The sequence below is a fragment of the Corvus kubaryi genome, unplaced genomic scaffold (assembly GCF_017639235.1).
Source record: "Corvus kubaryi isolate FWS band 111438036 unplaced genomic scaffold, C.kubaryi_AGA036_p1.0 split1-37296, whole genome shotgun sequence".
Taxonomy (NCBI): Eukaryota; Metazoa; Chordata; class Aves; order Passeriformes; family Corvidae; genus Corvus; species Corvus kubaryi.
Window position 1 is genome coordinate 2,851,894 of NW_024582075.1, and position 23,525 is coordinate 2,875,418.

General features: G+C 37.0%; 1 protein-coding gene across 2 annotated transcripts in view; it reads right to left on the reverse strand.

The window, feature by feature from the left end:
* Window positions 1–23,525, reverse strand: part of HSD17B4 (hydroxysteroid 17-beta dehydrogenase 4) — a 64,389-nt gene that overhangs the window by 29,702 nt on the left and 11,162 nt on the right. For both annotated transcript variants that reach the window (XM_042012712.1, XM_042012713.1), the window contains exons 9-17: window positions 21,014–21,105; window positions 20,394–20,418; window positions 18,643–18,771; window positions 11,990–12,090; window positions 11,083–11,316; window positions 10,576–10,627; window positions 9,194–9,265; window positions 7,576–7,679; window positions 4,756–4,821 (exon numbers count right to left, since the gene is read on the reverse strand). In XM_042012712.1, the coding sequence (XP_041868646.1) occupies window positions 4,756–4,821; window positions 7,576–7,679; window positions 9,194–9,265; window positions 10,576–10,627; window positions 11,083–11,316; window positions 11,990–12,090; window positions 18,643–18,771; window positions 20,394–20,418; window positions 21,014–21,105 (875 nt within the window). The remainder of the gene's footprint in view (window positions 1–4,755; window positions 4,822–7,575; window positions 7,680–9,193; window positions 9,266–10,575; window positions 10,628–11,082; window positions 11,317–11,989; window positions 12,091–18,642; window positions 18,772–20,393; window positions 20,419–21,013; window positions 21,106–23,525) is intronic.

A 23,525-nucleotide genomic window follows, 5' to 3' on the forward strand; every position in this document is an offset into this window, starting at 1 on the left:
TTGGCTTCCCCCCCCCCCTCCACTGCAAGGCCGAGGTGAGATTAACCCTTTCAGTGCTGTGAAGAGCTGAAAACCTGAGGGAAGAGAGAGAGGAGATGCTTAAAACTGAAATTCTGTTGTGAAGCTATGATATATCAGAGTATCCTGTTGTAATTCCATGAAGATATGGGGGGTGGAGTGTTCAACTCGTAAGCAAAAGCACCTGCGCTGAGATAGGCAGATGCTGATGCAGCTGTAATTTTATGAGAAGTTTGGACAGGGAGAGATGGACCAGACCTTTTGCTTCAAATGGGAAAGGAGAAAACCTCAGTTCCTAAAGATGCTCCCAGAGAGTAGTCCTAAAGATGAGGAGGACCCTTTGCTCCCAGGGAAGGAGAAGGGCTTCTGTTCTTAGAGATGAAATGCTCCCAGAGATGGGTGAAGAGAACTTTTGTTTCTGAACGGCTCAACCTTAAAATTGTACCCCAAAAACCTTCAAGAGTGGACCCTCGAAAGCAGTTGTGGGAAAAGCTGCAAGTCGGGGGAAGGGACTCACATGCAAGCAGAGAGACTCCTCTTCCTAAATGGACTGAACAATATTTGGAAGTGGGCGGCTGTCTCATTTGTGATAATGTGTTCATAGCACGAGCAAGAAGAGACTTCTCTTTCTAAATGGACTGAACAAGGTTATTATGGAAGTGGTAGACAGACTGAACGTCTTAAGGGTTGTCTTTTTACATTGTCAGTGGGAGAAGGGAGGAAGGCGGGGGGAGGAGGAGAGTTCTGAAGGTGGTATAATTTTTTTCTTCTTTTAGGTCTGTTAACAAACTTCTTTATATTCTTTCAAGTTTGGTGCCTGCTTTGTGTTTCTCCTAAATCTTATCTCACAGAAGATAAACAGTAATGAGTATTCTGGACCAAACCACTACACTAAATTGGTGTTTCCACCCAGTTACAAACCCAACCCGCTACACATGGTTTTCCAAATTAAAAATGATTGGATATAAATAAGGTCCTTCAACAGACTAGTATTAGGCTCAGTTTCATCAGCTCTAAAGAAGAATTTAAAAATTCTTGAAAGAAAGAATGGCCAAACTGCCTGACGCTGGAAGACTCAGAACAGAAGTACTGTGTGCTTGAGATACCCAAATCGCATAGAAAAGTTGCTGTGGCAGAAATCCCCACATGACAGCTCACATGACGCTGCATTGCAGAGTCTTAAAGGGGTCACAGTTGCATGTACACAGCTGGTTCAAAAGCATTACAGCCTGAGACACCATGTTTTTCAAAGCCTGCTTAAATGGTCCTCTTTACTTTTTTGTCATGTCTATTCCTCTGTATCGATATAAGTAACAAGCACACAGAGTCAGAATTCAATGCGGGAGAATGCTTCAGTGAAATATATGATACGGTTGCAAGCAAAGAGAATTTTTCTACCGGCAAATATTTTGTAAAATTACTAGATGTTCTATTGAGATGAGCTGACATTAACAAAAACTTGGAAGTCCTGCAAATTCCACATACTACAGCTTTAGTTTTGCCATATAGCAAACAAAATAAGTAGCTTTCAGAAAAAGGTGAGAGAAAACAGAGAACAGTAAAACTGAAATGACTTTGCGAAAAATTTCATTCTATGCGCTACTGTTATGCTGTTTATTCGTTGTCACTACATTCTGAATATTATTTCTGACATTTGAAAAAAGAGAACAATTTTTTGGAAGGAAACATGTAGAATATCAGAACGCTGTGAGTTTTTCCATGAGCAAACAAACACAAAAACCCTCTAACAAACCACAGAAAAGTCCACAACAAATTCAAGAGACCTTATTTGTTTTCTTCCTCAAAAGTGACTTGCATTACTTAAGGTATTATCCATTTTAATAACCACTGCAGCTTACCTTGTGTGTCATCAGAAAATGAGTTCCCAAGAAATCACTACATTTAGGAAGAGATTGAAAGCTATATGTAGACAAAATTCTCCAGAGACACAGGTCATTCCCTGCCAGTTATTTTTCATTGCTTTAGTAACCATTCAGCAAAATCAGTTTGATTGATTAATTTAAGCCCCCAGTTTGAAAACCGTCAGGACGAAAGCTCTGTATCTACATTAAACATTCCCTATAGGGTTGAAATTGAATGATTCATTCCTTGCTAATGGCTAATAGTCAAACACCCTCTAGACGTCTTGATCTTCTGTCAGAAGGTCTATTTTATTCAAAAGATTTATGGCAGTGTGTCTAGTAAAGCAAAGCTCAGGTTATAGAAAGAGAACAAGACACAAAAATGTCACCACACATGCACATCTCTACAGGGCAAGATGGAAAAATTGTCATCTAGTTCTTTGCAGAAAAACTCATGAATACAGAAGAAATATTTTATGTCCTTCTTCACGCAAGATGCAATTTTAAGCCTTAAAGGCTTTTAGAAGATCAGATACTTCTAAATTTTTCTTAATCACTTTCACCTTTAAGCAGTTTACATCATAGTACTGCAACTCATTCCTAAGCACTGGCTGGAGTTTAAAGAACTTCCCAGAAATGAGTGCAGATCTAAGAGGGATAAACATATATCTTACCTCCTGCTATGATGCCACTAACCAAAAGGATTACTTTGTTCTCTCAATGGTCACATAGCACAAAGATTTTTCTAGGAACTGTAGGTGGCTGTACCCTCTCTTCCACTGAACACACAGTGATGGGCAAAACCAGTTATTTAGCACTCCGTTCCCAGTATCCTCTTCACTAAGCAGCGCTTCATCTGGTCTGACCTTCCTCTTGGAAAAAAAGCACTGCAGTAGTTAGGGATGAATAAACTTTCAAAGTAATGAGTCATTATCTCCAGTGAAAAACAGGTGTGTAAATATTTCTAAAATATGCATGGAAGTCTATTTATCAGAAAGTTTACTACATGATCATGATATGAAAAGTTAAGGGGGAAAATGCTAATTATGAAGAGCAGTTTAGCCACATATTCATGGTATGAGAAAAAAACTGAATGTCACTATTATCACTGGACATTTGTACCGTTTAAGTTAAGTCAAATGCTATTTGCAAACTGACTCTTCCAGTCTCTTATACTCTGTATCAACAGTTGAATGCCAACAGTCATTTCTGCCAACACACTTTTCATGTAAACACTAAGACATTCAGAAACTTTGAAGCAATTTGTGTGCCAGCTTCCATTTTTTTAAAGAAGATTTTGGGCAGTTATGTGTCATTCCAGAGACACACAAATGTAAAGTCTTGGTAAATGTAAAGCATTTTCCCAAGCTGTCGTTCACATGAAAGTCTGTATCTGCCCATAAAGTTCCCGAGTGCTACACATTCCCCCCTCCTGTATACCCGTCCTGTCATCATCACTGAAACACAGATGCTACTGAATAATTTGGTACATAAGCTTTCTTGTGATTATCAAAGTCCACTGGCTCTATCTCCTCTAACTGGAGAATAAATCTCTTTATATATCTACCTGTCAGAGAAGATCTTAAAAAAAAAAAAAAACAAATGAAGTGGCTACTCTCTGCTACTTTTATTTCCAAGAATCAATTTTGCAGTAGCAAAGTTTCCCAAGTTCCGTGTTACAGTGTCATTACTATATTTTATCTCACGAACTTTCAGCATTTTACGCACAACAACAATTCTGGACATAAGAGTTTAAGGCTCAGAAACTAAAATTACCATATGAACAAGGCAATCACAAATATCTTGTAAAAATTGATGGACCTGAAATCAATTCCAATATAATCATGCAGTGAAGAATCTTTCTAACATTCAAAATAAAAAGTTGTAAATACTGGACCTTTAGAGATGCTGTAGCTCATCTAAAAAAGGGTCAGCTGCTGTAGAGCAACCTTCCACTACATTTAGCCAGCTCCCAGGAAAAAAGAACTCCCTCACCATTCCTGCTCCTTGCTCACCCTGGCAATTTTCAATGAAGCCTATTGAGAATTAGACACCTGTACCTCCTAGACCAATGCTGTGAATTTTAGGATGCAGCTAACACATCAGTGACAGAATCAGAAATGCTAATCTTGGCTCTCTTTCCCAGCTGAAGTAGGGCTAACTTGGACTCCAAGCACAGGAATAAGCTGGATGAGACTTAATTACTCCATATATAATCAGGAAGAGCCACCTGGTATGACTAAGTTGCTTTTGAAAACACCACTCAGTGTCCCAATGTTGGTAGCTCCACACTTTCCTTTCTTGTTTGTCTGACACCTGCATGTTTACCTTGAGAGAGGTCATATTTCTTTGCACAGGTTTCTGCCTGGCGGAAAGCAGATGCCTGTAAACCAGTGGGAATGTGGACAAATAGAAATACACCTGGACAGGTGTCTGTCAGTATTCCAAGTTTCCCTTGACTCCTCCTACTACACAAATTTAACTTTTTCAACACTGTGAGTCAAAATAAGTTTTTTGGGTTTGTTTTCTTTTTTGCACAAATTTCAGGAAGCCTGAACCTTTTTTTTCAAAAATAAAACAGAATACAAACACTGATCTTCTCCTTCTATGCAAAATTTGTGATAAACTATTATAAAATTTTGTCAGTCTTAAGAAAAGAGTGTTTTACACAGTACACTGAACACAGTCATAAGCTAGAAAAAATTTTAGCTTTATAAATACATACACACACATCTATACACACAAAAACATAACTAAAAAAGAATATAAATACCTCAGGTATACCAGAAAACCTGAACTATTAATTAACATCATTTAACACTCCTTTCTCCAACCAAAACAAAGATTTCCGTACCTAAAGCATACAAAGCTTTACCTGATCAGGTGTTGTGACATCAGAAATTACAGCATCAGGAGGTCTCTTGGGTGGATTTGCAGTTAACTAAAGCAAAAGTAACAGTATTATTAATATTTCACAGCATAAATCTTTTATCCATACCTAATGCCAGATTATACCAGTTATGTATAAAAAGAAACAATATTTAGCAATTTGTTAAAGTTCCTCCTATCCTTTCTACACTTATGGGAAAATAGAAGAAGGTATTTCATCCAGAAAAGGTCTCTTATCAAGGTTAGCCTTACAAAGATAGTGATCCTGAGGCATCAGATCCTGCCTACAGTTACATGATACACCTGATAAGTTTGAAAACATTTCTTCCAAATTATCCAAAACAACTCAAGCAAGAATTATTCACTTAGAAAAAACAGTTGTCTCACAGAAAATTAAAATGTTTTCGAACACAGAAAGAAAAATGAAGCTTTTAAAATACTACTTTTAAAGGCACGGTTAAGAACAAAATTATTTACTACCTCACCCACGGACTATGTTGCATTACTTTTCCCCTTTAAGAGGTTCCAGCTTCTTTTTGTTTTACGCACTTTTCTTTTACTACTTTTTTTGCAATTACATACTGCATATTAAACCCCACATTACCGCAAAAAAGCTGTTCCTTGTGCAATCTACAGCTTCATAGTTCAGTTTTGAAGATATAAATTTTACCAACAGACTGACAGAGAACATTCTAGATCATGACAAACATAAAGGAAACCATAATAACCAACTCAAGCTATTAACGTAGCTGAAATCTTTTTTCCTCCTCTACTTGAGTTTTCAAAACAAACAAAAAAGCCCAGAAAGAAACAGGCATAAGCTCCAAAATTAAAGGAAGCAAACTGATTCTCACCTGTAGTAATTTTACTTATCTGAATTTGCGTAAGGTCTTTACCAAAGAAATGAGAAATCAAAAGAAACCAAGTGCTGTGTAGTTTCATGTCTAATAAAAAAAAAAAAAAAAAGGCTCTTCCATGTATATTAACAGCACAGCAAGACCACTTCCAGGGTGGAAGACTGGATAACAGCACTCCTCTTGTCACTTCAGAGAATCAATCACAGTGGACCTACACAAGCCACTTGATAACAAGAACATTACCTAAACATGCTTTCAAAACAAGCATGGCTTGCCAATCTAGTTCCAGCTGGTTTAAAGAAACTCAACTTGACCTAATGAGCCATTAAAACTAGACAATGTATGAATAATCAATGAAAGCCCTATACCTGCAGGTCAAGAAACCCTCAACTCAAGAAGAGACACATGACTTAAACACCATGTTGCTCATCATAGACCTCACCTTGGAAATTTGCTCCTCTTGACTTGCAATACAATTTTCAAATACAATAGAACTGTAAAGTGCCAAAAAGACACACTATAACATATGTCTCATCAGCTTGGCATTTCTTCTTGCAGAGGGGCATGAAACTCTTTTTAATGGGAAGGTTTGCAAGGAAAAAGCAGGAAAATTCAGCATTTGAAACTGGTCTCTTGCATGCAGATGCCTCTGTTGAAATTGCTGTATCATTGTGTTGTCTTAATGAGACTATACCTGGAGGATTTTTTCTATCACAGGAAGGAGCTGCCTGAAAGAGTATTCTTCATATTTTTAAATGTAAAATAATGTATGTAACATTCTCATACTTCACTAAATAGAGTGAAGAAATTGCAGTTGCCTAAAGTGAAAAGTTTAACTAAAAAGTGCAAAAGCACTACACTGGACTCACTGACGTCACCATTACAGGTTAGTCTTGAACCATTTCAAATATCTCCATGTAGGAATATCTCATCTGTTTAACGTTTCTCAATTCATTTTTCTCCCTAACTCTCAAAGGGCTTTTGTTACATGCACTGTTTATAAAATCTGATTACAGAAGAATTAAGGGTTCCTTCAAAGACCTCTATATACTGTCTGCAATAATTTCCTGTGAAATTTTTTATACCAAACAGAGGCTCTTTGAAGCAGCAGGCATTTCAGGACCTGATTTGTACAGTTATATATGGTAAAACTTTGATAAAATTGATACCGATTTAAATAAAAAAACTTGTAAGTTTACATGCAAAAATCCCAAAGAACATCACCTACAGTATTTCAGATGTATGAAACCTTGGTATTTCATTAAAAATGTTCAAAAATACTGAGTTTAACATACCCTCTATTCAACTGATTATTACTGTAGTGCCTCAGGGCTCTAGTTCACAATAACAACATGCAGTCCCTGCTGACACTGCCCTCAAACACAGTATTGAAGGGGACAATGTCAAGTACCCTAATAGCTACTTCAAGCATTTCGACAGAAACACTCTGTGTTCATGTGACATTGTTTGCTACTTGCTAACTCTCTGAAAACAAAAAAGTTCAGCTCCAAACTATAATGCTATTTCTCTTTCCCTCTTCATGCTTTCCAAACGTCTTTCATGCAAACACATTGATTTAGAAAGAGCTACACCTAGAGATCTTTTCTATAAACTGCAAGCTCAACCCTAACACTGCTTGCCACTAGGATACTCTACCATTTCAAGTATTTCGATGTAGGAGTTTCTCATCTGTTTAATGTTTAGCAATTCACTTTTCTCCCTAACTCTCAAAATGAAACCACTGGTTTCCCAAGCCTTGAACAGTACATTTTCACTCAGGCTCTGCAGAGAACAAAAGTATTTAAATTCCATCTGAGTTTGCACAGCCACACTGCTTAAATGCTGGTTTATACTTCCTAGTTCATATAGCAAGTATTTTTCTTGCACTGCTGACAGAAATCTTTATGTGTTTGGTGGTTTTTTTTAAATATGGACATGTGTGGATTTACCTTGGCCTTTTCTGATGTTCGTTTTCCACCAAATCCTCCAGCTCCAACAAAAAACAAAGAGAACTGATTATAACACACCAGCTCCTTTCCACAATAGGTATTCACTGAAAGACAAAAAAGAGGAAGGTCATATATTGTGTTCAATCTCCTTTTTCATATAGCTAGCATATGTTGTTACAAGAGACAAGTTCAGCTGGAAACATGACAAAACTCATTTTAACAACTGAGAGGGCAATGGTCACACTCACACTGCATTGTTGCAAGTCACTTCCTGAGCAGGGAAGACTAATGATCTGTTCCAAATAATATCATGAACTTTATCTACATAAAAGCATTAAAATTAAAAAATGAACTATCAAAATGGTGACAACATTCAAGGTGCTAAAAACATCTGACAACACAGTGCTGAAATTAGATTTATTTTAGCATCTCAAGACTGCATTAACAATTTATTTAAATACAGAACTGTACTATAAAATATGATGCATTAAAAGCTACTGAGAATACCCAGTGTGTAAAGTAGATTATGAACTCATACAAAAAGTGGTATTAGTATCTCGTATGAGAAGAGTTTCCAGAGTTTAAGGTCCTGTTCCTGTTCCTTCTTTTGAACAAGTCATACTTCTTACACTGAATTAAAATTCAGCTTCCTATTTCCAGGTCATATCTATTTCACTCTCTTACACTTTAGACTGGAATTCACAGCATTTTGTGTTAATAATGTTTATTTCCAGTTCCAGAAGAAATTTAAAAACCACTGAGACTCTGCTCACAAAAAGAACTTTTGCATTTTGCAGGAAGAGACAGGCTTCATATTAGCCCCGTATGAAACCACAACACAGCTATGAGGAAGGGTCAGTAAAAACCTTTTACCATTTTATTTGACCACTGAAGGAATAAAAAGTCAACAGTGTTTAAAGATTCACTGCCTGTTAGCCTACTCTTGCTGTCTGGTTTTCCCAAAGGACCTTGGCATAATCACATCTAATGACAGTAAGATTCTGAAAACTGCAAGTTATCAACTTCTGGAAACATTCTGATCCTCTAACTTGGATACAAGAGGAAAGATATGGGTTTTGTTTAGAATAGAATAATGTAGACATAAAAAAGGAATGCAGGACATGGTCTTGAAGATCGATACTTTGCAGATGAATCTACACAACATAAAGATATTATTAACCTTTGCAAAACTGCCCACAAAACACATGCAAACATGCAGACACACACCCCTTACTGTGGGGTGGCGGAATATAAACTGGCTGCCTTCAGGCAGGAAGAAGCATTAGCATTATTAAGAACTTTGATCAGTTTGCATACTGCGTTATTCTACCTACACAGGAAGAAAGTGTTCTTACTTCAGTATGCTCGCTACCCAAGAACAATTACACTTTGATCATTTTGCATGGTGCATTATTTACCTACACAGGAAGAAAGTGTTCTTATTTCAGTATTTTAACTGCCCAAGAACAATTACAGAGCCACATCCCACTAAGATTTAATAAGCTAAAAGTCTTATTTAGCCCCCGTGGAAGGGCGGGCAGTTATTGGCACAGCTAGTTAAAAAATGAAGCCTAATAAATTTTACTGCACCCCCTTCAAAAGCCATAAACCGTTTTACCATCTATCAGCAAGACTGCGCCTGATCCTTTGTCAAGAATATCAGCAACAGTTGAAACTGAAGTTAATTGTCCTGTAAGAAAAAAAGAACATGGACACACTGTAAGGTTTTGCTTCAGGAATGAAGCCCACAGATCATTCTTTACGCTTCGTTACTAACTATCTTTCTTACTACTATCATTATTGTTGCTGTTATTATTTTTTTCATTACTATAATCAACATCATCATAATCATTGTAATAGTCATAGTAAACATAATCATCATGACTGTAACAACAGTGTCTGGGAATCTTTGCAAATCTTGAAGATCTGAGTATTGTTTTGCTTCAGGTATTTTTTTTAAGTTTTAGGGGTTTTTTTCAATAGAATTTTGCTATAGTTCATGTATTTGGAGCTAAACACTTCCCTTTTCAGACTCAAATACATTGCTAACTTCAAAGACAGCTCCAATCATTTAAAAATTGTCCACAGGTTTCAAGAGGGCTGAGACAACCACAGTCTTACAGAAGAGAAGCTCAGCTCAGAGCCTGGGCACAGGGGTCTCTGAAGTTTGTCACTAGAAGTTATTGCTTTAGAGACACCATGTATTTATAAATCAGCCTACAGAATGTAAAAATAAAAACCTTTATGAAATCCTGGCAATCCATTACTAATTATCAGACTTCTTTGAAGTAAGTGTAACTTTCAGATACCTCTTTTTTGTTTCAACAAGAAATTCTGCCATTTATTTATAGCTTGCAATTTTATTTTTCTGCTACACTCTCAAAAAATTTTTAAAAACTACTAATGAAGAAATCCAGACATATGCATATCCTGAATGAGTCTAACAAGCAACTCTCAGGGGCTGTAATCTGGGAAAACTCAGCCATCTCTGAAAAGAATTTGCTACTGCAGTAACTAATACCTTGAGAATTTTGACAGGAACAAAAGTAATTGTTTTTTGCCGCCTCATTAAGATGTCCATTTGTTCTTTACATACATAATTTAAATCTTATCCTCTTACAGGCACACTGACACAATCAACATTGAAGAATTAGATAAACACCCCAGAAGTTTTATGATACCACCTTACTGAAATATTTATCAGTTCTGGTAATTAGTATCAGATGAATAATACATAGACATGTAGTATATTTGCCTACTGTATCAAAGATTAAGCATACTTTACTAAGTATACTGTAGGAAAGCAACACTTGATCTCAAAAACATAGTTTCAGAACTCCTTCAAGAATATAACAGGTTGCCTCTCTTCTCGCACACTCCTTGTAAAAATTATATGCAGTAATACAGTTTGAAACAAAGCTTCCCTATTTCTATTTACAATATGGCTACAGGAACTGTTGTCATAGTGAAAAAACAAATCAGCAACACAGAAAGACTGACCTGAGGTTGGTAATGGTTTATAAAGCTCCAGATACTGCTCACCATGCAGCATCTATATAAAGAAAGACAGTGCTGTAACAACAATAAATAGATTGCTTTCTCCCCCAAGTCAATACACAGCTATTTTAGAAAATGTTCAGAGCAAACAAATTTAAAAAACAACCAAGTTTTATTCTTCTGTTTTTCTAACTTCATCCCCAGTATATTTTCAAATATAGAATATTTGAAATTCAGAATATTTTCAAATAAAGCTTTAAGCTTTTGTGGTTTAAAAAAAAGTGTAGTGAACACAAATTAAAATTGAGTATCAAACTCATGATAAATCTCATCATAGGAAGACACATTATACAAGAGAAGTAAATTAATTCTTCGGATGTAAGAATTCAAAACACTGGACTTTTCTTTTCTAGAACAAAAGGAACTTAACAATATTACAAAAATACTAATTGAAGACACCTTTCAGTTACATGACACACAACCAAAATTAGCTACTTTACTCTTCCATACCTTTGCAAGATCAATATTTAGCCCTGGAAGAGAAGGAACACCATCAAACATTGAAGTTTGAGCAGGAATGACTCCAAAGCTGGGTAAACAGCAGAACTCTTCATTTCCTTCAAAGAGAAATTTTAGGTGGTCTGGATCCTTAGTTGACATTCCCACACCAAGTGCATACAGAATAGGCTCCAAGTGAGTATATGTATATACGTTGGTAGCCAATTCACGGCCAACAATGCCTGTCTGGAAATTAGAAGTCAGTATAAAATAAAAATTAAAAATAGTTAATATTGAACTTGCATTCTTTCTATAATTCTCTATCACACAAACTTGACATTTGAGCATTTTCTTTACAGTCACATGTAGGCATAGAGTATACCATAAAATATTAATGTATTCATTGCAATACAAGCAACCCATACGCAAGGCATTATACTTTGCTTCAAGCAATCTACTTCAAGAATAAATGGTGTAACTTCATACAGCTGCACTCCCAGCAGTGCCTAAGATTTTTTCTAAAACAAACCACAAATGAAATACTTAACACCATAGTAAGACTGAAACAAGGAAAAATTATCTATAGAGAAGGAGCCAAAGCAAAACGACACTGCCCAGCAACACCCAAGCCCTCCTGCTTTTCTGAACAATACCTTAATTAAAGAGGCTTAACAGAACTTACATGCAGTTAGATTCTGCATTATCCAGTCTATTCAGCCGTACATTTTCCAGTCATCAATAGGAAAAACAGAGACTGGAGTCTGGAGATGTTTTTTTATTCTGCCTCCTCGCTTCAGTTTAAACCCCACCTTTCTTTTTGCAGACAGCAATCCAGAGTACAAGCTGGCCAGCAACACAAGTCTCTCTGCTCAAGGTTTCCACCCAGCTTTGAGTGCATCTGGTATACAGATGTACTTACCGTGTCAACAGATGAAGAGACCACTGATCTTGTTGCATTCATAGACACATTCCCTTGAGACTCTATCTGACTTAGAGCATCACTCAATACACTTATAGACTCTAGACAAAGGAATTGAAAAAAACTCACTTTTAGATAATCATGCATGACACACTCCAGTTACAGACACACAACATACACACAAGCAAATGAGACATAGACTGGTATTTCTCAGTTCAGTTTTAAACACAGTAAATATACATCTGCAAATTGAGCACAGTGCTGCATTTTACAAGCATCCACACAAAGTAGAGGATAAGTGATTTCCACACAGGTTCCATCAGTTCTGCACCCACCACTCAACCATGACACCTACATCAATGTGTTAAGGAGAAGATAATGAGCACTATACGTTTCAACTGTCTGAGAAACGAATATCTGAAAATTACTACTGATTTTCTTATAATGAAAATTATTTGCAATACCAGTCACAGGTCTAAGTCTCCTGACTGTTACCCTCTTTCCTGGATCAGACAGATAGATAGAAAAGCAAGTAAGTCTGAGACTGAATAATGACAAAATTATAAATGAGATGATGCATGGCTGAATTCAGCTACGGAAAACACAGGCCATCAAGAACGGCTTGTTCCTTGAAGCTTAGTATGGCAAAAATCAGTATTAAACATAAGAAAGAATCAAACTAAAGGTGGTGAGAATCTTGCACAGAAAAATAAAAATGTGTTTAAATCAGAAGAGTGCAAAATCATTATTTAACTACCTTAACCCAGAGTTAACTACCCTCCACTTCAAAACCCCTGTGCCCATACTGACTTGCATTGCTGCTTGGATTAACACCGTGTTGCTCTATCACACAGCACTACTCTAAACACCCTACAAGGTAACTGCATGCCCTCTTGCAGAATCCTGTTTTCCTAAACTATCTCTTGCTTACCAATCTCACTGACAGAATCATCATAACATTTTATTTGTGGCCTGAATCTTAAGAAGAAAAGGAACGGCTAGGAAACAAACATATGTTGTCACCTCTTCTGTCAAAGACAAGTTTCCTCTTCGGATACAAGCTCTGTCACAATATGGCATGAGGTTATGACATTTGCATAATGTGAAAATGTGCAAAACGAGACTTGTAATTTATAAGAACCTTTTAAAACGTAATCTTATCCCTTTGTTCATTCATTAAATGAATAAAAGAAAAGCAATACAAAGCTACTGGCAGAAGTAACAGACTGTTCCTACTTTTTCTGCATGAATCAAAGGAAGGTTTCACATTGCTTTAAAATCTTCACAGGAAAATATAGGTTTGACCTCCAAGCAAACCTGAATGTTTCCTCAACTTAGCATGATCACAAACCATTTACATGCAGGAATATAAAGATCACTTTTCATGGTGAGACCCAAAGATTAAAAGCATGCATTTTTGACAAAATGTCATAATTAAGACCAACAGTACAAAGGCAACCCGTACATTAATAATGGTGCAGAATACTACAATCTCCTCTTCGAGGAGTCATTTCTTCCAGAATGTATGACACGACTGGACTATAAAATTAGTTAGCTGGCTAGTGTCTGGCTGAATACTAAGATCACAGAATAGTGTGGGTTGGAATGGACCCTTAAAGGTCAGCTAGTCCACCTCCCTTGTAATGATCAGATATATCTTCAACTAGATCAGAGCCCCATCATACCTGACCTTGAATGTATACAGGATGGGGCATCTACTACCTGTCTAGGAAAACTCTTCCAGTGTTTAAGCATCCTCATTGCAAAAAGCTTCTTCCTTATAGTTAATCTAAAACAACCCTCTCTTGGTTTAAAGCCATTAAATCTCATCCTATTGCAACAGGCCCTGCCAAAAAGTTAACTACTGAAAGACTACAAAAAGGTGTCACTGAAGCCTTCTCTTCTCTAGACTGAGCAAACCCAACTCTCTCCACCTTTCCTTTTAGGAGAGGAATCCCATGACTTTGATCATTTTTGTGGCCCTCCTCTAGCCTTGCTCCAGCTGGCCTATGTCCTTCCTGTGTATCCTTCCCCAGGATACAAATGACCTGCGCTGCAGGTGCACATTGCCAGCTTTTGTCCAACTTTTCATCCACCAGGATCTCCAAGTCTTTCTCCATAGGGATGTTTCTGATGCCTTCATCCTTCATACTGGGGCTTGCCCTAACCTAGGTGCAACGCCTTGTACTTGGCATTGTTGAAGCTCATGAGGTTCCCATGGGCTCACTCCTCAAGCTTGTCCAGGTCCCTCTGGATGACATCCCATCCCTCAGGTGTGTCACTGCACCACTCAGCCCAGTGCACCCTCATCAAGTTTGAAGAGGGTGCACTCAATCCCCTTCACCTATGTCACTGATGAAGCTCTTACATGGTACTGTTCACAATACAGGCCCCTAAGGGACACTATTCATTACTGATCTCCCTGTGGACATTGAGACATTGACCATCCAACAAACACCTTCTCCACCAGATCCGCATCTCTGTAATTTAGACGTTAAGGGGGCTGTGTCAAAGGCCTTACACCAGTTCAGACAAATGACACTCATAGCCCTTCCTTTACTCACTGATGGAGTCATTCCATCACAGAAGGCCATTGGGTTGGTCAGATAGGATTTGCCCTTGGTCAATCTCTACTGGCTGTCTCAAATCAGCTCCCTGTTCTCCATGATCCTCCCACACACAGAGGTAAGGCTGATAGGTTGGTAATTCCCAACTTTTCTAACTTTTGAAATGTATGTTGTCGAAGGCCTCATAAAATTGTTTTGGTTTTTTTTAAGACCTTGGCCTACTGTTGTATTTGTAATCAGCAAAAGCACGTGAACTGGATCATACCACAATCATTATTGATTTTCAAATATGGAATATTCTTTTAAGTACTCCTGGGTTTATTCTTTATATCTATAACAGACATCAACTGTGTGAGATATGTCTGTGGTTCCAGGCCCAAACTTTTGGAGAGGTATCAGCAAAAAGTGTACGCTATTCCTTATGTTTCTTTATGCTTCAAGGTGGTTTTCATATTTTGACATCAAAGCTACTTTTAAGATCCTACTCCTTTGGGTTACCTGAAAATGCTTGAACAAGCTATTAGATATCATCAAATACAGGTAGCAAAACTGTGATGGGGGATGGGGAGTTCAGCTTTTATTTTTTTAATAAAGAGATGGGGAAAAAATGTTAATTTCTCTTTTCCCCCACCCTGAATTACTAAGTTACATAACTTTGGCAGGTAAGAACCCCGGTGCTAACATATTCTTTACATCTTCCAGGGACTATGGCAGCAGCATGCAAGTGTAATGTCCCAACACATTGATTTGTTTCAGTCTCCCCTGCACTTCTGCTGCTTAAGGTTATGATCAAATACATTGTTATGAGCTACTAATGCAATATCAGACTACCCAAAAAGAAAGATGAAACATTAAAAGTCACCGATAAGTGATGTTTGGACATTGATAAGGATGTCTTCGCATTAATTTTGAGTAGTGCAAGGTTGAGGAGGAAAGCACAGAGTGGTACATGAGTTTTCAGTAAACACACAAGGATGTCTGAAATTAATGCTTCAGCAGTAGACTTAACTATGACACTTCGTAATTTTTTAATACATGACTCCACATACTGAGTAAGGTTCTTTTTAAGACCAAATAAATATACAATTATACCAACGGGTATAATTTGGGCAGAAACAAACCCAATAGGAAACATTTTAATTAACGCAATTATTTTATTATTGGTATAGGGGTATTTTTTAAATGGCTATACTATCAGTGAACTCTAAAACCTTAAACGTTCACCACCTCAGAATGGCCTGTTATTATACAGCAAATCATTAGCAGACAGAAAGAAAAGATTAAGCTGGAGAACAAAGGTTGAAAATAGTCACAACAAAGGCCGTCTGTTTCCAAAAGATTCATTTTCCAATACGGGGACATTGCATATGAACCATATCCCTTAACAATGGAGGAAACAGCACAAGTGTTTAAACCTTCTGTAAATATATATAAGGAAAGCTGACACTGAAGCTGGAACACTTCTCCTCTTATGCAAATTCTGTCTTCATATACACACAAAGTGTGCATACATATACACACACACCTTTGATACATTATACATTTATTTACTCTATGTCTGACGTAAGCTTTTAAGATGTGCCAGAAGTCGGACAATGAGTTGTTTTCTGTAAATAGCTTCTAAGAGAATTAAAAATGCACATAAATTTCTAAGAGCCAATTACAGACCTATAGAATACTAGATTTAGCTGAAACTGACTCACATCTTCACAACTGAAGAGAAACTTGAGACGAGTGCCTCATGTGGGTCACAGACACAATACAAATTTTGCTTCCCTAAGTAAGAGAACAACACACTAACTTGTGCCATAGATACTACAGAATGCTGTGTACGGTACGCAGTCTGCAAGACAGGAATGGCTGTCCTCTGCCTCTACCACAACACAATCTCATTCCCTTTTCATGAGAGGAAGAATCAGACAAAGACACAAGAGCAAGTAGTACACTGTGGAGGCAAGGAGAAAAGACACCAACACACAGTGCATGGTGCAACTGTGGCCTACTGCAACCTGCACCACACATCCAGAAGTTTCTGCATCACACTTAATTTGGTCTTTCTGATTACGTACAGAATACGAAGTTATAAAGTCAAGCCTCTCTTATCAGTATTACTAAAGATAAGCATCTCCAATTACAGGGTTTTCTACTACATTATAATCAAATACTTTATCTAATTACTTTTTTGGATTTTTTTTCTACTGCATGTAATGCTTAGTACACAAATGCTCTTCACAACATCAAATTACTCAAATTAAGGAAATCTGCAGGAAGTTTTAACTTGCAGATGTTAGCTATTGTACCTTTCAATTTTGAATGCAAGTATTCTAATTAGTTTCATTTATTTCACAGTCAAATACCTCCAAGCAATAAAGTGGAGAATTTGACAGTAGAAAAAAATTCTAATAGAACTAAAAATTCTATTCAGCTAACTTAAGAATTGTCCTCAACCCTTATGCTGATTCTCACAAATACACAATACAACAATTAATGCACAAGTTTTTATTCAGTATCTGTGGCATGACGGTACTGGAAGGAAAAACCTCTATCTCGGCTAAGTTCATAACAAAACAGAAGCTAAGGCATGGAAGATTCATGCCAATGTAACATTTACGATTACCTGACTGTAAAAACCTGCCATGTTGTATTGCGAGCACTTTTACTTCAGAAGTTCAAAATCTTCTTCAGCTTTTTTCTCCTCATAGCATCAACTGGCAGTTGTGAAATACCGTATCTAATGCTGAAGCAACTTTGAAAAGAAATCCCCATCTACAACATTTTTTTGCTAGCAACCCCTAAAAATAACATAGTACATATGACAGGTTGTAGAACAGATCAGAAGTGATAAAGCTGGAATTATGTTGTTATAAATACCATTCCATAGCAGAACAGAAAACACATATAAACTTGCACGCATTTGGAAACAGGGTATCTGTAAACCAAAGATCAGTAAGGTGACCTAGAACTAGTCTTTGGATGGTTACATTTCCCAGTGTGCCAAGATGTGACAGAAAGGACAAAGTGTCTCCTATTACGGTTTTGGTACAGGCATCTAAAAACATATCCCCTAAGGTTTTTAACAAAATGTCCTAATAGATTTCTGAACCAACAGCTTAAACATCTACTGTGCGTTTAAATATCTTGGAAATTCAACTGGCATTGTACATAAGGATGCCTTTTTCCCTCCTGCCCTACATTCTTAAATGCTGGCAAGGAACAAGAAAGGTAAACAAAGCATTGAAAGAGAAAATCATTTTGGTCACCAGCCAAGGGAGTGATGTGCCCCAAGAACATAAGGCACAGTAAGAACTTCTTTGCAGTGATATATTCCAAGACTTAACCAGTGAAATGTTCACCAAAAACCAAGATTCCAGGGTTGAAAGGAAAATACATTCTATTACTCTATTCTGTCTGCATGCAGGTACAATCAAATAAAAACACTGTCATTAGTCTGACTCAGTGATGTAACTTCTCTAGAAACTCGTAAGATAAATCATATCTTAATTCTACAGGCAAGAACACAAAAGTTTCTTTAGAAAGATCTGACCATAATGAAGCAGTAAATTATTAATGTAACACATTTACAAAAAAATTCACTAGTTCTGTAGATTTTGAAGTTTCAGCAAACACTTGAAAGAAAGCATTCTCTTCTAAGCTTTGCTTACTCAAGCTATCCACCAAGAATCAAAGCATAGTTTGGGTTGGAAGGGACCTTTAGATGGCAGCTAGTTCAACCCCCCCACAACTCCCCTGAGTAGGGACATCTTCAAATAAATCAGTTTGCTGAGAGCCCTGTCTGACCAGACCTTGAATATTTCCAGGCATGGAGCACCCAACACCTCTCTGGGCAACTTATGTCAGTATTTCAGCACTCTCACTGTAAAAATCTTCCCTCTTATAGCTAATCTAAATTGATCCTCTTTTAGTTTAAAACCATTACCCCTTGTCCTATGCAGCAGGGTACATCTGTTCCACCTTTCCCATATTTCTCACAGGCCTCCGTAAAGTACTGAAAGGCTACAATATGGTCTCCCTAGAACATTCACTTCCCCAGGCAGAACAGCCCCAACTCTCAGAAGTCTCCCTTACCTTGGATGGTTCTGGGTTTGCTGGCGTTATCAAAGTCACACACCTTCTCCCACTTATCTCTCACTGCTTCAGGCGTCATTGGCTGATTCTTTCCTCTGACAATGGCACCCAAGGATCGCTCCCAGCGCACTAATGGGAAACATCAGCCAGAGAGTTCAAGTAACAAACAAAAGTTTTTTGGTTTTTAGGTAACTTGCATCCAGGCAACTACCTTCAAGATGGTGCAGTAAGGGAAACATTTTAAGTACTCCAAAATAACTCACAAATACAACTTCTAGCTGGACTAAAGGGCTCACTGCTTCAACTAACATTTAGAAAGGAAATAGCACTGGTTTTAAATTTCACTGTAGTTAAACAGACTTACTATTCTCCAGAAATACTAGTTTTAGGATATTGTGTACTGAAAAGTTGTAGCTAGTATGTATCTACAGACTATCTCTTCTGACAGGACTTTGACTATTAATGCTTAGGAACCTTCAGAAAGCATGGAAAACTACTGGGGAGAAGTGAACATCACCTGTTTGCTATAAAAGAACATTAATACCAGTAGCCAGCACCTCTAAATGGTCTCAGAAGTTGTATTTCAATACTGTAACCTGAGAGAAACTGGTAAGGCCAATGTGAAATTAGTTCCACAAGGATACAGACTTCCTGGATTGTAATTCTAATACTTAACCAGGGTTTGCCCTTAATTAGCAAACAGCAATGAATAAGGCCAAACTGGTACCTAATTAACAACCTGGTTTCATTTCATTAACTTCAACAATAGCCATTATAATGATGAAAAATTGTGGGTTTTCTTGATCAAACTGCAGATTTTCAGCTGTATTAAAAGCTAACTCCTTGTGAAGTGCACCGAGACATTTTGTGCTGCTGCTCCGCTTCTTTAAATCTGTTCACCACACTTCTTGGAAACACTGTTCCAGTTACACAGAACACTTGCAGTTAGTTAGAAAGGTACAAAATGGTTATCAAGTGGGGAAAAAAAAAATTAAAAGAAAACAAAATGGCTTCCTGAATTAACAGCCCTACTTCCAACCTACTGGTGATACTCATGTAGGCTGAAAAGTTCAACGGTTCATGAAAATAATGCTTGCACTAGGTTCAATGGATTTAGGAAAAAAGTCAAGACATCTCACACACTGAATATTTTTTCTTCTCGTAAGTCCTCAGTATTGTCTGCAAGCTTTCCTTACATTCATATTTAAGCCGGTTACTGGAGGTAGTCACTAAGGAAAATACATAGGTAGCATAGCTACTGGTTATTTAAGAAGACTAATTGCTTCTACATGCTTATACACTAGCATTTTAATAGAAGCGTAAGTAAAGGTGGAAAGCAATGAAAAAGGATGAAATGAAAAATTAAAAACCATGCTTGTTTATCAGCATGTAGTACTTTTATATCATATTAAAGTTATCAAGAAAAGGCAGCAATGTATACTTAGCACCACAAATTCTACTTCAAATTATGCCTGGGATCCAAGAGTTAAAGTTACTTAGGCAGATTTTCAGTTACTGTTAGTTCAAAAGCACAACAACGCACAAACCTAAGTTACCAGTTTTTCCCCACATGAAGTTAAATTTGTGACTTTTACTGAATATAAGCAGTTTCTTCAGAACCCCAGGCTTTTATTAATCTTCTCTGCCGAGTAAAAAATGTCTTGAGTATACAGGTTAACACTAAAGAAAGTTTGCACAGTCTCAATGTCAATTCAAAACACAAGATCAATCCTGAAACATAAAGAACTTACGTTTTCCAATCCATCCAGCTCCCACCTGCCAAGGAAAAAAAGAATATCATCAGCTTATGACATCTCACAAAGCAAAGCTTTGGTAACGTTGGGAAACAAAACTATACTCCACAACAAACTCAATATATCAAAAATTTCTGAACTACTGCTGGTTGTATTTAACAGTTTAGTTAAGCACCTGAATATGATGCAGACAAAACAGTTTCTATCCAATATGAGTTAGCAGTTTGATGCCAATATCTATAATGAATATCATAATTAAGTAATTAATTCTTCCTGCAAGCTACTTTCTACGTTTGAATAATTTAGAAAACAAAAATGTCTTTTGAATTTGGTATCTTTTCAACCTTAAAAGAGTACAATAAGAATTTTAACAATCAAATTGGTAGCATTTTGAGCACAGACCAGAATTTGACAAGGCTGCTACTCCCTGAAGCACTTGTCAAATACTGCACAACAGATCAATATTTCTTCTGTCTATGCTGAGTATGTAGTTCACACATGGTGATTTAGTTTCGGCAAGAAGTTTAAGACTGGACAAGATAAAACAAACAACTGATTTTGGGGAAAGGAGTAAAGGAAGGGAAAGAGGGATATGAAAGTAAAAAAAAAAAACTTACCTCAAACAGACTGCCGTTCTCAGCACAGCTCTCATGGCAAAGCCAAACTACTAAGGGAGCAACATATTCTGGTTTGAAAGCATCAACCAGATCTAGAGCAAATTAGAAGGAGAATCATGAAATAGAAGTACTCTACAGTTTCACTGCATTATTTAATCTAACACCCTCTTTTGAACAGCAGCGCCAGAAGAATTTAATCAATAGTGTTGCGTCATGAAACAAAAGGACAAACTAAAAGAAACATTTGAAGACTCAATAAATAGGAACAACTCGTGAGATACATATATGCCGCCAAACCCCATGACATGGCTTCTCAGCCGGAGAGATGAAAGCCTGTTTAACTGTTGCGAACACTGTTACATGCCAACTGCAAAGCCAGATAACCTTCCTAAACTTCCATCGGACAGGCAGCCTGACACAAGGACAAGCCAGCTACACATAATCCTGACACAAATGTACCCAAGCAATCTTCCTTTTAGTCTGCTAGTCAGCTATATAGACAAGATATTATGAAAATAATTGCAGCTGCTGATTGTTTAAGAATTATCTCACTTGGAAATGCTGACTTTTCCAAATGGTACAGGAAATTATCAGCCCTGCTAAATTTACATATCAATCCTATTTTGGGATTTTCATTGACATCTGGCACAATAGAAAGCTATCTGAAAATTGAGACATTGTCATGGAACAGTATGGTTTTCCAGGCAGCTCTTATCACATATTCTGTCCACTGTCTGAATAATAACTTTGCTTAATATCTTTTTTCACCTTTTAGAATATTATACTTTCAACAGCAATAGATATTTAGCTGTTCCTCCGCTAAAGGTCATCAAGCATTTTCGGTTATAGCCAGGTTTTCCCAGATGAAGAGCTGAGAAAGCTTATCATTGTGAGTACTTATTTAGTAGCAAAACTAAAGTAAACAGAATATCATTTTTAGAAGTTACATAAAAGTAGAAGGAAGTTGAATGCCATTTAAAATGGCTGTTGTAAGTGCATAGCAAACCCCTTAGGCTTTTCCAAAGTATTCCACTTTATGCCACGCACAATTTAGCCTCAAAATCTAGCCCTAGACTATTAGCATTAATGCTTGTAATCCACTATTAAAATTATTAAAAAATAGGTGGTAGAAGTTAAAAAAACCCCACAACCATACAGAAGATGCAAACTGCGTTTAAGAGTTATAAGCAAGAACAACAATATGTGCACCAAGTTGAACATATATAACAATATATGGGAATGTACAGCAATGAAAAAGCGTAGGTGCTTGCAGACACCTGAAGACAAAGAGTCAGATAACAAGGATAATTTGATAAGACATCTGAAAATGCTTTTAAAGTTGTGTTCAAAGGTGTTCGAATCTTTTAAGAGTATTTGAAAAACTGGACAGGGATGGAGTGAACTAGATAACAAATGAATCCTCAGAGTTGAAAGTATCTTACAGAGAGACCAAAGGATCCCACTCTTCTTAAAATGACTAAGAAAGAAAATTATGAGATGTTTTTATCATCCTATGTAGATTAAGTATCTTCTGAACATGCCAGCTACTGTACTCCATTTTATACTGCATGCTCGATGTATTTGGATCTTCTATAAACAATTGCAATAAATCACTGTAACCTACAACATATAAGACTGCTAGAGTCATGACCACCTGGAGTATTTAGATCTAAACCAGGTTACATCAGTCAGACAAAATCAAGCATTCAATCTGTGCATAACATACAGAATATATTACTCTCCAATAGCCTGTCTATCAGTCTGACAAATGTGATGATTTCCTTGGCTTTGAAATCTGCCTATCATCAGGGAAAAGGTCAGGAGCAAAATGAAATAGGCTAATTCCAGAAGATATTCTGAGAGCAATTTCCTTTTACAGACTTTTTTTTTTCCAAATTATTTTTCTTTCTTCTGGTCATTTGCCAAAGTAATCAGCCAGTCTATTTATACTAAATTTACACTTACACACAACTGTCTCCTAAAATGTTCCTTACACTGACTTCCCAATGCAATACTCTGTTAAAATCTGTTCAAACATTCAAAGATTAGTACCTGTGCAATAAGGAAAAATTAAGCAACTCAGTTCACTATCATCTCCTGCTGATCATGGAACCACTAAGTACACACATGACATGTTGTGCAAAAATTCAGTATTTTGCAATGAGACAACACTGTAACAAGTGCAGACATCTTCTGCACATGCCTGACTGCACATGTGATGAAACAAACAAGCCCTTCCACCACTGTAGGAGGATCTTGAAAGAGATTACAATTGAAGAGCCTTGCCACATGAAAGTGCTTTCGCAAATGAGAAAACTTGCTTCGTATCTTGTGGCAGAAAGTAAGAATTCCTCACAACAGACAAAGCAAGTAACAGTTCAGAGACAAAAATATAGTAGGAACAATGAATTTGTAGTATATGAAGTGTGAAGAACTTGCATTTTCTAAGAGATAAGAAAGTTTGTAGTGCTTCAATTCACTAAAAATTATCAGAACATGTAGATTTTAAATG